The 12650-nt window shown below is 54.9% G+C and overlaps 5 protein-coding genes across 5 annotated transcripts; 4 read left to right on the top strand and 1 right to left on the bottom strand.

Annotated features, from left to right (window-relative positions):
• Positions 1-348: 348 nt before the first annotated feature.
• Positions 349-2847, top strand: A1O1_03362 (uncharacterized protein; the record flags this gene model as incomplete). The annotated part of the gene is made up of 3 exons (XM_007724267.1): positions 349-2025; positions 2102-2288; positions 2363-2847. 3 exons carry the CDS (start codon positions 349-351, stop codon positions 2845-2847), a joined length of 2349 nt encoding a protein of 782 aa, XP_007722457.1.
• Positions 2848-3624: 777 nt separating this feature from the next.
• Positions 3625-5458, bottom strand: A1O1_03361 (uncharacterized protein; the record flags this gene model as incomplete). The annotated part of the gene is made up of 3 exons (XM_007724266.1): positions 3625-4767; positions 4883-5248; positions 5333-5458. 3 exons carry the CDS (start codon positions 5456-5458, stop codon positions 3625-3627), a joined length of 1635 nt encoding a protein of 544 aa, XP_007722456.1.
• Positions 5459-6351: 893 nt separating this feature from the next.
• Positions 6352-7908, top strand: A1O1_03360 (uncharacterized protein; the record flags this gene model as incomplete). Its single annotated transcript, XM_007724265.1, has 2 exons — positions 6352-6863; positions 6960-7908. The coding sequence occupies 2 exons, from the start codon at positions 6352-6354 to the stop codon at positions 7906-7908; spliced, it is 1461 nt and encodes a 486-aa protein (XP_007722455.1).
• Positions 7909-8922: 1014 nt separating this feature from the next.
• Positions 8923-10380, top strand: A1O1_03359 (phosphatidylserine decarboxylase; the record flags this gene model as incomplete). Its single annotated transcript, XM_007724264.1, has 2 exons — positions 8923-9303; positions 9418-10380. The coding sequence occupies 2 exons, from the start codon at positions 8923-8925 to the stop codon at positions 10378-10380; spliced, it is 1344 nt and encodes a 447-aa protein (XP_007722454.1).
• A 467-nt stretch (positions 10381-10847) lies between these two features.
• On the top strand, positions 10848-12235 carry A1O1_03358 (uncharacterized protein; the record flags this gene model as incomplete). Its single annotated transcript, XM_007724263.1, has 3 exons — positions 10848-11257; positions 11312-11681; positions 11804-12235. 3 exons carry the CDS (start codon positions 10848-10850, stop codon positions 12233-12235), a joined length of 1212 nt encoding a protein of 403 aa, XP_007722453.1.
• Between the last annotated feature and the right edge of the window lie 415 nt (positions 12236-12650).

Raw genomic sequence — 12650 nt, 5'->3', positions numbered from 1 at the left:
AGGGAAGACTGATCGTAACTGTTGAATGCCGGGCGAGAGCTGCACGCATTTGTGCTTGTGCACTTATGTCTTGTCGAACATCGGAGGGACCCCTAAGACCCCTACGACTTATCGCAATCACTTGCCGACGGTCCATGGGGCCTGGGCGATGGTTGCAGCTTTCTCGGCACGGTGGACCGCCCCTTATCAGTTCCAGAACCACCGAACCACTGCCACTGGTGGGCATGGCGACAGATAGCACGCTCGACGTCGGCCTCGTTCCTCTCCGGGCACATCAGACGACCTCACTGCGATGCTGAAGTGCGATATCTCTCTATCCTACCCTTTGGTACGTGGTACGACGACACAATGGAAACAGAGCCTTTAGGACTGTCGAACGGCCTGCCCTTGGCGCCTCAAGGGCGTCCATGGCCGTCTTACTCCGGCGCTTTCCTGATGGAGCAGGAAGATGATGCAGAGCAAGAAGAGCCAAGCAGGGCAAAACGGCCCAGAGTCACGCTGGCCTGCCAGCGATGCAAGACTAGCAAGAAAAAGTGCGACGGGTGCCAGCCTTGCAGCAAATGCAAGTCCAGCCATGCACACTGCGAATATATCGTGCCACAGAAGCCCATGCCTTTCGGCAAGAATCAGTACATCAAGTCGCTCGAGAGTCGTGTCGCTGAGCTGGAGACCCTCCTGTCGACGCATGGCATGACCGGCCTCAGCAACGACCACTGGAAGTCGGCCTCGCCCAGCAACAACAATTACAACAACCACGTCAACAGCAACAACGACCCTTCCATCCATTGGGAAATGGCCCAGTCCGAGGGCAAGTCGACGTCCAGCAGTCTAGGGCCTGACGTGGCGGACCCGGATGCAGCGGTCCTGGACTGGCAAGACGGTGCGGACTCGGTGGTGTCGGTCCTGAGAAGCTTGTCGCTCGATGTCAACGGTTCGGGCTACATTGGGGCTTCGTCACAAGTGGCCATGGGCAGGTTGTTCACCTTCCTCGGCCGAGGTCGTCGACACCACGATCCTGTTGGCTCAGTTGATCATAGCCATGGGACCGCGACGACCACGACTACCGCCACTGCCACTGCCACCGCCTCGTCCTTCTCTTCACGTCCGCAGTCCTTCCCCACCGGACCATCAACCCCGTCGTCGTCGTTGTCGTCGGATACTCTACAGCCCATCGACTTCACCGATGTCCCGGACCAGGTGGCCGAGCGCTTATTCGGCGGGTACTTGAAACACATTGCCACGCGGCTGCCCGTCATCCACACGGTCTGGGCACGGGACGTCCATCAGAGACGACACTCTCTCACCGACATGTTCGAAATCACGGTCCTCCATCTGGTGTATGCGACGGCAGGCCGCTTCATCGAAACGACGGGGGAGTCGGGTATGTTCCACGTGAAGCGACATTACATGTCGGCGGTGCAGACGCTGGACACCATCCTTGAGTACAACGATATCCGAACCGTGCAGGTGCTCATGTTGATGGCCATCTATTGTCTCCGGGATCCCATCGGCCCAGGAGCCTGGACGTGCAGTCGGATCGCCCTTTTGATCGTCATCGAGCATGGTCTCCATCGACAAACAAAGGCACTGTCCCAGTTGACTCTGGAGGGGGAGCTGCGGAAACGACTCTTTTGGGCGTGCTATGCCTTCGATCGTCAGATCTCCATCCCCATGGGCAGACCGTTTGGGATTTCTGATCGTGACATCGACCTGGAATTCCCACTGGACATCGACGAAGACATCACCGAAGAACGGCTGGCATGTTTGCCCGTAGAAACAGGATCTTCGCCGACCACCTTAAGGAGCACCTCTCTCACCCCATTCTTGCTCATCACTCGACTGAGACAAATCGAATCCGACATTCAACAGACCATCTATAGAGTGGACAAGAGTGGCGGACCTGTCAGCGAGTGCGTCACGGACGAGTTCCTAGCACGACTGGAACAGTGGAAGAGCATGATCCCGCCGGACACCCACAACCTTAAGGATGTGGGCGACGTGCCCTACGATGGTTACGATTTCTATGTGAGCTTGAACTATCCATGCATCACATCACCACGTTCGCGTGTGACGGGCACTAACCATTGACTTTTGCTTCCAGATGATCTTTTACTTCAAATGCCAGCGCCTGCTGTTGTATCCACTGATTTCAGATCCCAACGTCGCGCCTCGCTTTCTGAAGGAGTGTGCTCGAGCTTGCGCCGGCGTGTGCGGTGCCTATCGACGACTGCACCAGACCTTGCCCGTCGGGTATTCGTTCATGGCGGTGCAGACGGTCTTCATGGCAGGTGAGTGTTGGAGCAGAGAGTTCTCCCGGCCGCGACCCCGACATCAGGAGCTAACAAACGGGTGTTTTAATAAGGCCTGACTCTCGCCTACTGCATCTGGATTTCGCCGGACGACATCTTCGACCTCACAGCCAGCAACGGCATCCACGACTGCAGCATCGTGCTTTTTGTGATCGCCGAGCGTGTGCACTCGGCCAAGAAGTATCGCAACGCCTTCGAGGTGATCCGCCAGCGTCTGATCGACCAGAAAATCTCTTCCCAGACGCATGCCAGTCGTCGACCTCGCGAGGCCGTCGTCGGTCTCACGGAAGAGCTGGCCCCGTCCGTCCATACGTTCGACGTCAACATGCCCTTTGAGGTCGACAATGGTGGGTACGAGCAGTTTTCGCAGATCATCACCGACATCACGGGCGAGGATTTCTTCGCTGGGATGAACCGTTTCGGCGCCCAGGTCGCCAATCCTACGGGTACACCTAGACCGGGGCCCGGGCTGGGAACTGCGCCGTTGCATGGAATGTTCAATCCGGTTTCCTTTTGGACCATGGAAGATGGCTTCTAAATGGTCGGACTATTAAATATAAATTTATTGAGGAATTCCACCTGGCTTTGCCTTGCCTCCAGAGACCAATCTTCTCCTCACTCTTGCTCTCCCTATGGCTTCTTTCCCACTATGACCCTGCCTCTTCTCTTCGTCGACAGCATTCTATTTCCGCTGCTGGGCTGGAACACAAGGACGAGTCTTGATTTAGCGACCAAGAAAGAAAGAGCATGTTCAGTTCAGCATAAATCATATGTACATGGGTCCCTATACTCTGTATATCTGTATATGCATAAAGCATACAAAAGCCTCTACCCAATACCCAGATTTCCTTATCTTGGTGGAGACGGTTTGGACCGCTTTTGTCGGCCCAAGTTGTGGATTGTGGATCGATGCGGGACAGATGGCCCTCAACGTCGGTTCATCATCCCGCCCTGCGGTAGGTTGAGCCGCCTCTTCGGATTGTGCTTCGGCCTCTTCTTATCTCAACCCTCTCGAGCCTCTTTCACGTGGTTCCTTTGTTGACATTCCGACAATTTCCCATCCAAAGATGGAGAGCTTTTTTACATATGCTATGCTGCTATGGGTTGTGCCGCTTCAGCTTGCATGGCGACAATGAGTACATACTACATAAGAGTAAATTCATGGGAGAAATGTCATATGAGTTTGACCATCTAGTAGGTGACAAGGAGACTGGGGTGCCCATCTATTGTGTGATAGTAGCAATCGTAGTGCAACAATCACCATCTTTCTTTCCCCCTTGCCTGTGGTCGTCTGAAGACTGACTAGTCAAGCTCATCAGTTGGAAGCGGCTTCCATTTCAGCCTCCTTCAAAACACTCTCCAACCAAGCCGGGTCTCGGGCCTTGTAGTGACAGTCGTAGTATCTCGGGTGGGCGACCAGACGATCGTAGACATTGGAGAAGTCCAGCGGGTCGACGTTAGGACTGCGGCCTTCCTGGCTGCTGCCGTCCATCTCAAAGGCCAGAATCAGCCGGGTCAGCAGGGCGCAGATGATCCTGTTGCTGATGGCGACGGCGGGACAGATGCGGCTCCCCGCGCCAAAGGTCAGATGAGGCAGTCCCGCGCCGACAGCCTCGCTGCTGTCGATGAAGCGGTCCGGGTTGAACTTCCAGGCGTCGGCGCCGTAGTGGGCTTCTTCGTGGTTGGCCTCTTGGGCGTTCATGACCAGCGTGATGCCCTTGGGCAGAGTCACGCCATTTGGGAGTTTCACTTCCTGCGTGGTCCGGCGCGGCGTCGCATACGGCGTGACCGTGTAGAAGCGCAGCGTCTCCTTGTTGATGGAGCTGATCAGAGGCACGCGCTCTTCGCGGAACGCCATGTTCCATGCCTTGGTGCGGTCCCCGTGGTAGGCGTCCAGGATGGCCTGCAACGCTCTTTCCTGCGTCGGCTTGCCTTCGGGCGACGACAGCCACGCCATGGCCTGGTACAGGCCCGACGCGACCGTGTCCGGGGCGGCCTGCAGAAGCCCCAGACACGTGCCGTGGATCTCCTCCGTCGTCAGCCCATCCTGGGTCAGCGACGTGACGATACAGTCGACCGTCTCGCCGCGAGCGACGCGGTCTTGGTACTGCTGGTACAGGATGTCGCGGTGCCATCGCCGCGTCTTCTCCGCGGCCACAATCTGGCTGGTCGGCTCGGGGATCAGGCGTGAAATGTGCACGAAGAACCGGTATTTGCGGGTCGTCGAGCGAAACGCCGAAATCGTGTTGATCGACTTGATCAGCCCAAGCGTGAATTCGTCGTCAACGTCGCCAAAGCGCGCTCCGTAGGTCAGAGACAAGGCCAGGTCAAATACAATCTGCCGGAGGAAGGCGTACGTGTCCATCGCTGCGCGTCCGTTGTCGGATTTCTGGTACACGGAAGCAATGAAATTGGCTGAAGAGGGTTCGAGGAGATGATAGTATTTGGGCCAATTTGGCTTTTGTTTCGAGTTGCTGTCAGCATGAGGTACGATAGATAGGAATTGAGAATATAGGGAGGGGATGTGGGCGGCAACGTTGAATCCATGTAACCAGCTGAAGCTTGCTACATACCTTGGCCAATGCTCGCATCCCAGCAGCCCTGCATTTACGAATCTGATCCGTCATACACGATCCCGTAAGATCGATGCCCAACTTGTCGAGAAAGCCAGGCTGGTGAGGTCGGTCAATCAGGGCATTGGACTGTCTCAGCCAAAGTTCCCGGATGGTGGCCCAGTCCGACACGATGACGGTCCTCTGGTTGCCAAAGAGGCATTGGAAGACGGGAGACTTGAGCTGCTTGCCCCATTCGGTGAAGATGGTACTGTCATTCTGGCCAGCTCGGCCACCCAGGCGATAGAGATGGCCAATAAAGGGTAGAGCAAAGGGAACCTCGGGAATGCCTTGGATTCGAGGGAAGTCGGCATGGTATGCTTCGCTCTGTTTGTATCATGTGTGAGCAAAAGGCCGTGCAAATGATTTTAACTGTGTTGCCACACAGTCCCAGATGGGTATTCCACTTACCACGAGAAATATGACGACGATTGTGACAAGGAGCGTCCCCAATCCTTTGGGCGAGAGCACTGTCGAGTGAAGAAGGTCGAGCACGTCCCCATGGCTCGAGAAGGCCGGGTCGCTCAGAGAAGCCATGATAACTGGAAAGATAGACGCCTTCAGGGCTTGATTCACCTTTCTTGGTTCCTAGGACCAATATGTACTTAGGTGAGAGCGACCAGGGTGTAAACAATCTGGCTACCAGACAGACGAGGGTAATGTATCCAGACGGAGATAGGCCAGTCGGGACACCAGAATAGACAGCCGCATAACAGTGACCAAGACAAGATGCGGTAGTAGAGGATCAGTAAAGACGGAACAGACCCTGTAAACCCCAGAATGAATGGATCCTATGCCATGCGGATCATTAGTAAGTCGGCAGTCAAGTCTCGCTCCCTACCGGATACCGGGTCCCTTCAAGTTGTAAGGGATGCCACACTCCCAAAGCGGCAATCGTATCCACATTAGAAGGGTTCCTCCTTGATGGTCGGGAGGAAGACTAGCTTCCGCTGCGCAAACCAGCCTCCGATCGATCGACCTCCACTGATACCTCTGGGCGATATCCCATGTGCCAACGATGACTGCCGTGCCAGGTACTGTGTCTGTCACCTTATCACGTTGTCCCGGATCATATCATTCTTGGGGGGACAAAATGTCCTTGGCGAGCCCTGAACGAGATGTGTGGAGATGAAAGGCCGGAGGGGGTAAAGCTTGAAACATTCCACTCTCAACGCAAAAGAGGACAATATAGCCAAGAAGGACAAAGTCTAGACTTCCTGTTGCTTTGATTGATCCTACAAGTAGGTAGACGGCCGCGAAACTCTGCGTTTCAACCGCTTATCAAACTCTGTGGTCGATGACTGGGTGAAACGATGGCACCCAAACAAATCCAATTGTCCTTTCTGGAAATCGCATGTGTCGGTGGCTATATGGCCTCGGGCCAATGGAAGTCAGTCAATTCTTTGCTGTTCCCTTTGATGTGAATCAAGATGCTGTCTTGGTGTCTCACAACCATCACATATGCCACACGACAAACTAACGTGCTCCATGATACATGTAACAGGAGGCCCGACGACACGTCGACCACCAAAGACAAGATCAAGTACTACACTGATCTGGCGCGGCTCGCTGAACGGGGTAAGATCTCGGCCATCTTCTTCGCCGACTGGTTCGTCGGCTTCGACGTCTATGGCGGAGATCTGAATGCCATGCTTCGATCGGCCCACCAGGTCGCTCACCTTGATCCCCTGCTCGCGGTGTCAGCCATGGCAGCGGTCACAGACAATGTTGCCTTTGCCGTCACACAGTCCACGACGTATGCCAGGCCATATGTGCTGGCAAGGCAATTCTCCACCCTCGACCATCTCACCGGCGGCAGATGTGCGTGGAACATTGTCACCAGCTACACCAAGTCGAGCGCAAATGCCATGGGCGAGGAGAACATCATCCCGCATGATGAACGCTATGTTGTTGCTGACGAGTTCATGGACGCTGTATACAAGTGAGTTCCTCGGCAATCTGCAAACCACATTGATGGGCTCCCGGTCCCAGTCCCCCCTCCTCCTTGACTTGCTGACTCGGTTCTCGTCCTCCCCAGACTCTGGGAATCTTCATGGGCACCAGACTCGGTGATTCTTGACAAGACCACCGGCATGGGCTTTGACCCGGATAAGATCCAAAGAATCGAGCATAAAGGCAAATACTTTGGCGTCTCTGCTCGTTCCCAGGTACACCCTTCTCCACAGCGAACGCCAGTGCTCTTCCAAGCCGGCACCTCGAAATCAGGCTCGGCGTTTGCCGCCAAGCATGCCGAAGCCGTGTTTCTCAACACCTTCAATGTCTCCCAGGCCGCCAAAACGGTTTCTGAGATGCGTGCGGCCGCTGCCGCCAATGACCGCGACCCCCAAAGCATCAAGTTCTTCCCCTGTATCATGCCCATCATCGGCAGGACCAAGGAGGAGGCACAGGCCAAGTATCAACGAGCGGTCGACAACGCCGACCCAGTTGCCGGCCTGGCCCAGTTCAGTGGGTATACGGGGATCGACCTGGCCCCTTACCCGCTGGACGAGCCGATGGATCTCAGTGGCATGTCGCAGGCCATGGCAATCCAAGCTGTGTTCAAAGCGCTCGAGGCCAGCGAGAAAGAGGGCGACAAGCCGTGGACCCCCAGGCGGTTGGGGATGCAAATGGCCTTGGGCGGTCTACATCCCTGCCCGGTGGGGACGGCCGAGGAAGTGGCAGATGTGTTTCAGCAATGGGTGGAGGAGGCCGACGTTGATGGATTCAATATTGGGAGCGTGACGAATCCTGGCAGCTGGGAGGATGTGGTCGATCTCCTAGTGCCGGTCCTTCAAGAAAGGGGGATGATGTGGAAGGACTACGCCGTTCCTGGGGGCACCTTTCGAGAGAACCTCTTGGGCCAGAAAGAGTTGAGGGATGACCACTATGGCTCCAGCTTCAAGTGGAAGGGCCCCAATGCTCCTGTTGTCGACAAAGTCAACGGGGAGAAGCAGAAGGTCAATGGTGTTCAAGAGGTCACTTGCTAGAACCATCCGGGAGGAGATCAGTCTTATAGCGAGATTGAGTGGTATCAATGATTTCAGAGCATGAGGATTAACTGGTACTGAGGCTGTCAATGAAAGATTCATATGTAGAATGAATTGACCGACCGAATGGTGAACCGAAGCTTGTAGTCCTCTGATCGTCACCTAGGGATGGAGCGCTGCAGCGTAGGAGATTGCGAGGAAATGCTCTTAGACACAGATCAACTAGCGGATAAAGGGGTTGCAGCCTTGTGCTGGAGACGCTTGACCCGCGTCACAGACTCATCACCCAAACGAACGTCTTCTTACCTCGCTATTTTGTCAACAGGCCACCCGCCGCTGTGTCTCGTTGATCGCTGCACACGCTCGACCTCGACATACAGGGTCCCATTTGCAAGAGCAGCACAGCCAGGCTGATCGGTGCATAGGTTCATGAGTACTCGACCGTCGATGGGCAAGATCATTGGGAAGCAACCACCCCACAGGGCCCTAAGGAGCCCGCGCTGTGTAAACAGTCTTCAGCTGGAACCCTGCGTCTGCTATCCCTTCGGTCTGGTGGCTTGCTGCAGGGCCAAGGGGCTCCATGTCGTGCAGCAAGCTGGAGATGCACGGGTGACTGGGTATGCTCCTCTCAGCCAATCCCAACTGACCACATCTCATCACAGAAACTGTGACGGCTTCAGCTGTATGTAATGCTTGAAGTCTGATCTGATCATCCCTGTTAACTAGACAATTCTCTGCACATCGAGTGTGAGACGCAACGATAGCGGTAAAGGCTGGCATGTCCAAAGCCGAGCTGATATGGCTGCACTGGAGCGGGGGCTGGCTGAACTGTTTGAGCTGAGCATGTTGACCGCCTCTGGTTGTGAGGCCAGCCATGGAGATCAGGGTCATTGTGTATAAAGGTGTGTAGGGGGTCTTCTGAAGGATCGGCTTGACTTCTTTGAATGAGAATCCATCAAGGTGTGAAGTTGTCCATCCAACCCTCTGAATACATCCTTCTGCCCTTCCTCTACAATGTCTATCGAATCTCATCGAGCCCCATTTCCCCGTCACCGTCTCGGAGGCTGGCTTCCAGCTGACCGTCAACGTCTGATCAAATGGACCAGAGGGCTCGTCAAGAAGGTCAACGACGACCCGCAGCCGTTGAACGATGCGCTTCAGCAGTTCAAGGCCTTCATCGAAGGGGATCCGACTGTCCGCCAGCTCTTCACCCTTATGTTTGAACAGGTTCCAGCCATACCTCCATACAACCAGGATCCCACCGGGAAGCCAGAGATTCGCAACTATGATGAGATGCTGGCAGTGTTCAATCTCTTGATGACACAGGGCCCGCATTGGATATACAATACCGAAGGCCAGAAAGGGCTCATTGGATTTCCCATCAACGCTGTCTTGGTAGGCGATCTCATCTTGTCTGCCTTGACATGAGTTGGCTGCGCATTTCACTCTCTCTCCTGTCAACTCACGTCTCCGGGCAGCTGAAGACCACCGCTGACTTGGGCATTCTAGGACTGGCCAATGGGTACCGTGGCAGGGTATGCTGCCTTCCTTCGCCCGGATATCAACGCGCAATTCAAGGACGTGCTGGATGCATGGGCAAAATATCTTGCCTCGCCCGACTCTGCCTCGGTGCTCAGCAGCGATCTCGAGGGCTGGTTCTGTCCCGAGGCTCTGAATGTCATGGCTGAAGTCGCCAGCGAGGCAGACCCTAGCCACCCAGTGACATTTGAGGAGGCCTTCGTGTGTGATCCGTCTAAGCCGGCGTACGGGTACACTTCGTGGGACGATTTCTTCACCAGGATATTCCGGGAGGGACGCCGCCCGGTCGAGTACCCCGAAGAATCCATCGTCATCGCCAATGCCTGCGAGTCGACACCCTACCGTATAGCCCGCAATGTCAAGGCTATGGACAAGTTCTGGATCAAGGAACAGCCATACAGCCTAAAGGACATGCTGGGCGGAAGCGAGCTCACTGACCAATTTGTCGACGGCACAGTCTATCAAGCCTTCCTGTCCGCCCTAAGCTACCATCGCTGGCACTCGCCAGTCACGGGCAGGGTCGAGAAAATCATGCAGCTTCCAGGCTCGTATTATGCAGAGAACTATTGGGAGGGTTTTGCCAACCCTAACGTCAGTGTCGGACCCGACCCAGCTGCGCCAAACAACTCGCAGGGATATATCTGCGCCATCGCCACAAGAGTTGCAGTTTTCATTCAGGCCGACGACCCCACCATTGGCCTCATGGCCTTTCTGGCGGTGGGAATGGCCGAAGTCAGCAGCTGTGAGGTCTTTGTGAAGGAGGGCGCCACACTCAAGAAGGGAGATGACCTGGGCACTTTCCACTTCGGCGGCAGCACTCACTGTCTCATCTTCCGCCCAGAGGTAAATGTCAAGTTTACGCCACAGGAGCCGTTCAAACAAATAAACGTGCCTGTCCGCTCTGCGATTGGATTTGTCGTCAAGCCAGAATGAGGGAGTCCGGTCCAGTCGAAACCACTTTAGGCCCCTCAAGCTGAGGTCTCGTCAGACACCAGCTCCAACTGAATCTTTGGTAAAAGTATGGCACAAGCATTTAACCATGACTTTAATGGAGTTCATGTTGAGCAAGTACTAGTATACATAGGTACCATTCACATACACTCGCTACGCAGAATCGAGAGAGCTCAGTCAAATCAATATAGGTAGATACTTGCCATCAATGCGTGTTGTGGTCGACCGTATATGAATTGCGCTTGGCGGCCTCAAGGTTCTACCGTAACTGATCTTGGCGCTGCGGAGGGAATTCGAGCTCCGGAAAGTGAAAGTTGAAGTCGAAGTTGAGTGTAGAGACGAATTTCAATTGAAACAACGTCTACCTCGCATCCAGCAATATTCGTCCCGACTTGACCCCGTCGACTGTCTGTGCAGGGGTCTATCCTCTATCCCTATTTCCCAGCATAATGGCGACTTCACAACGTGCCTCTCGGTCATTATGTGACACTTTCTCAAGAGCTGTTGCGCCGCGATACGTTTGCCGGACCTGCAGAAGTCACATTGTCCAACCCAACGTAAAACAAATCCGTCAAGCCACCTACAGCACCGGAGCCAGAGAGAATAGAACTTCTCTGCGACCTAAGGCATGGATCCAGAGGGGTGGTCAGCCTGGTACAGCCGCAACCTACGCGACGACAGCGTCTCGATCGCAGAAATCGTTGGCCGAGTCGGAACCCTCAGCAGCCACGGACGGGTATGAAGAAGCACATACATGGGACGGGTATGAAGAAGCACATACATGGGACGGGCTGGAACACGTTGGACACCAAGGACATTGGAGGGATCTTCCTCCAAGGCCGCAAGATGACTACGAGCCGTAGGTGGTCTCTATTTTATACGACAATGGCGGTCACTAACTTTAATCGTCCAGTTGGCTTGTTGCACCCGCGGCTCCTGTTGTCGACCGCAATGAATTTCTAGGGTATCTCTATGTCGCATTGGTCGAGAAACTTCCATACAAGGGACAGAACCCGGCACTACAGCAAACGACAACCGACCGAACGCTCGACGAAAGCCTGCCCATCGATGTGTCTTCGTTGCAAATCAAGCTTTCAGACTCGGGGACGTTCTCGCACCTGGAGGACAAGACTGGCGCAGGACAGGGCAAATCGGACACTACCGCGGCGGAGGCAAGCACGTCGAGCGAAGGATCAAGCCGGCCGTTCGAAATCTCGGTGGCGGCAATGGAGGAGCAGCTGTCTGGTGCGAGATTCGACTTCTCAAGCCCTCTAAGTTTCCAGGTGAGTCGAATCGGAGTCGAGTGACATCTTTGAAGGTGTTCCGGCCAGCAGTGGCGCCCAGCAACAGAGTGAAATGATTTTGTCGTCGCTAGTAACTGACTAACACAACTCGTGCCTCGCAGATCCTCAAACGCTTTTCCCAGCTCTCGGGCTTCCGGGTCCCCGATCCGGTCCTCAACGCCGTTCTGCGCGGCAACAAGACGGCCCTCGAATTCGTCGAGCTCCTGACCCAGTCGTCCAAACCGAAACCAAAGTCCGTGGCGGAAGCCCTGATCATGAAGCAAAAGCAAGCCTTCGGTGTTGACGCGCAGCCATCCTCGACTTCTGCGGCGGTTGAAGCCCCGAACAAGAAGAATACTCCACCTAAGCCGCTCGGGCCGAACGTCATGGTCCTCTCGCGGCGCGAGACGCCCGTGGACAAGGAGAAGGAAGTCGGTCGGTGGAAGGTGATCGAGCGCGAACTCAAGGCTCGCGGGCTGCCGGTGCTGGGACACAAGGTGCTAGCACCGCAGGGGGAAGCGTGGAATGAGACGCTGAAAGAGAGGAGATTATAAGTGTTTGATTCTGGCGATGCCACAACGACAGCTAGTTCGCCTGCACTTTGTCTAGGGGAATTGATGAGGACCTTGCTCTTCTTGCTCTTCTCTCTTTCTGTCCTAGAGATCGTCACGGATGGCTAAGTACAAGATACTTGGGGACGTTGTCGACCGGACAACAGACTTGTGATTGGGCATTGTATGATCATGTTGTAACAGAATACTCCTGTATGGAAACGTGCCAGCGGAAGTTGGGAGCAGGCTTCGGAACGTGAGACAGGCTCTTGTAATAGTTCTGGCCAATGTACAACAAGATATATTGATATCTACCGCCAACACGACTGACAGTCGCCGGCGTGCCCTGAAATAACAACTTTTCGATCCTTTCTTACACCCCTGCTGTACTATGCTGCAAATAAACCCTTTAGAGCCA

This window comes from Capronia coronata (assembly GCF_000585585.1).
Source record: "Capronia coronata CBS 617.96 chromosome Unknown acBCG-supercont1.3, whole genome shotgun sequence".
Lineage (NCBI taxonomy): Eukaryota > Fungi > Ascomycota > Eurotiomycetes > Chaetothyriales > Herpotrichiellaceae > Capronia > Capronia coronata.
The sequence above is the reverse complement of the archived record's forward strand: the minus strand, read 5'-3'. Positions and strand labels throughout refer to the sequence as shown.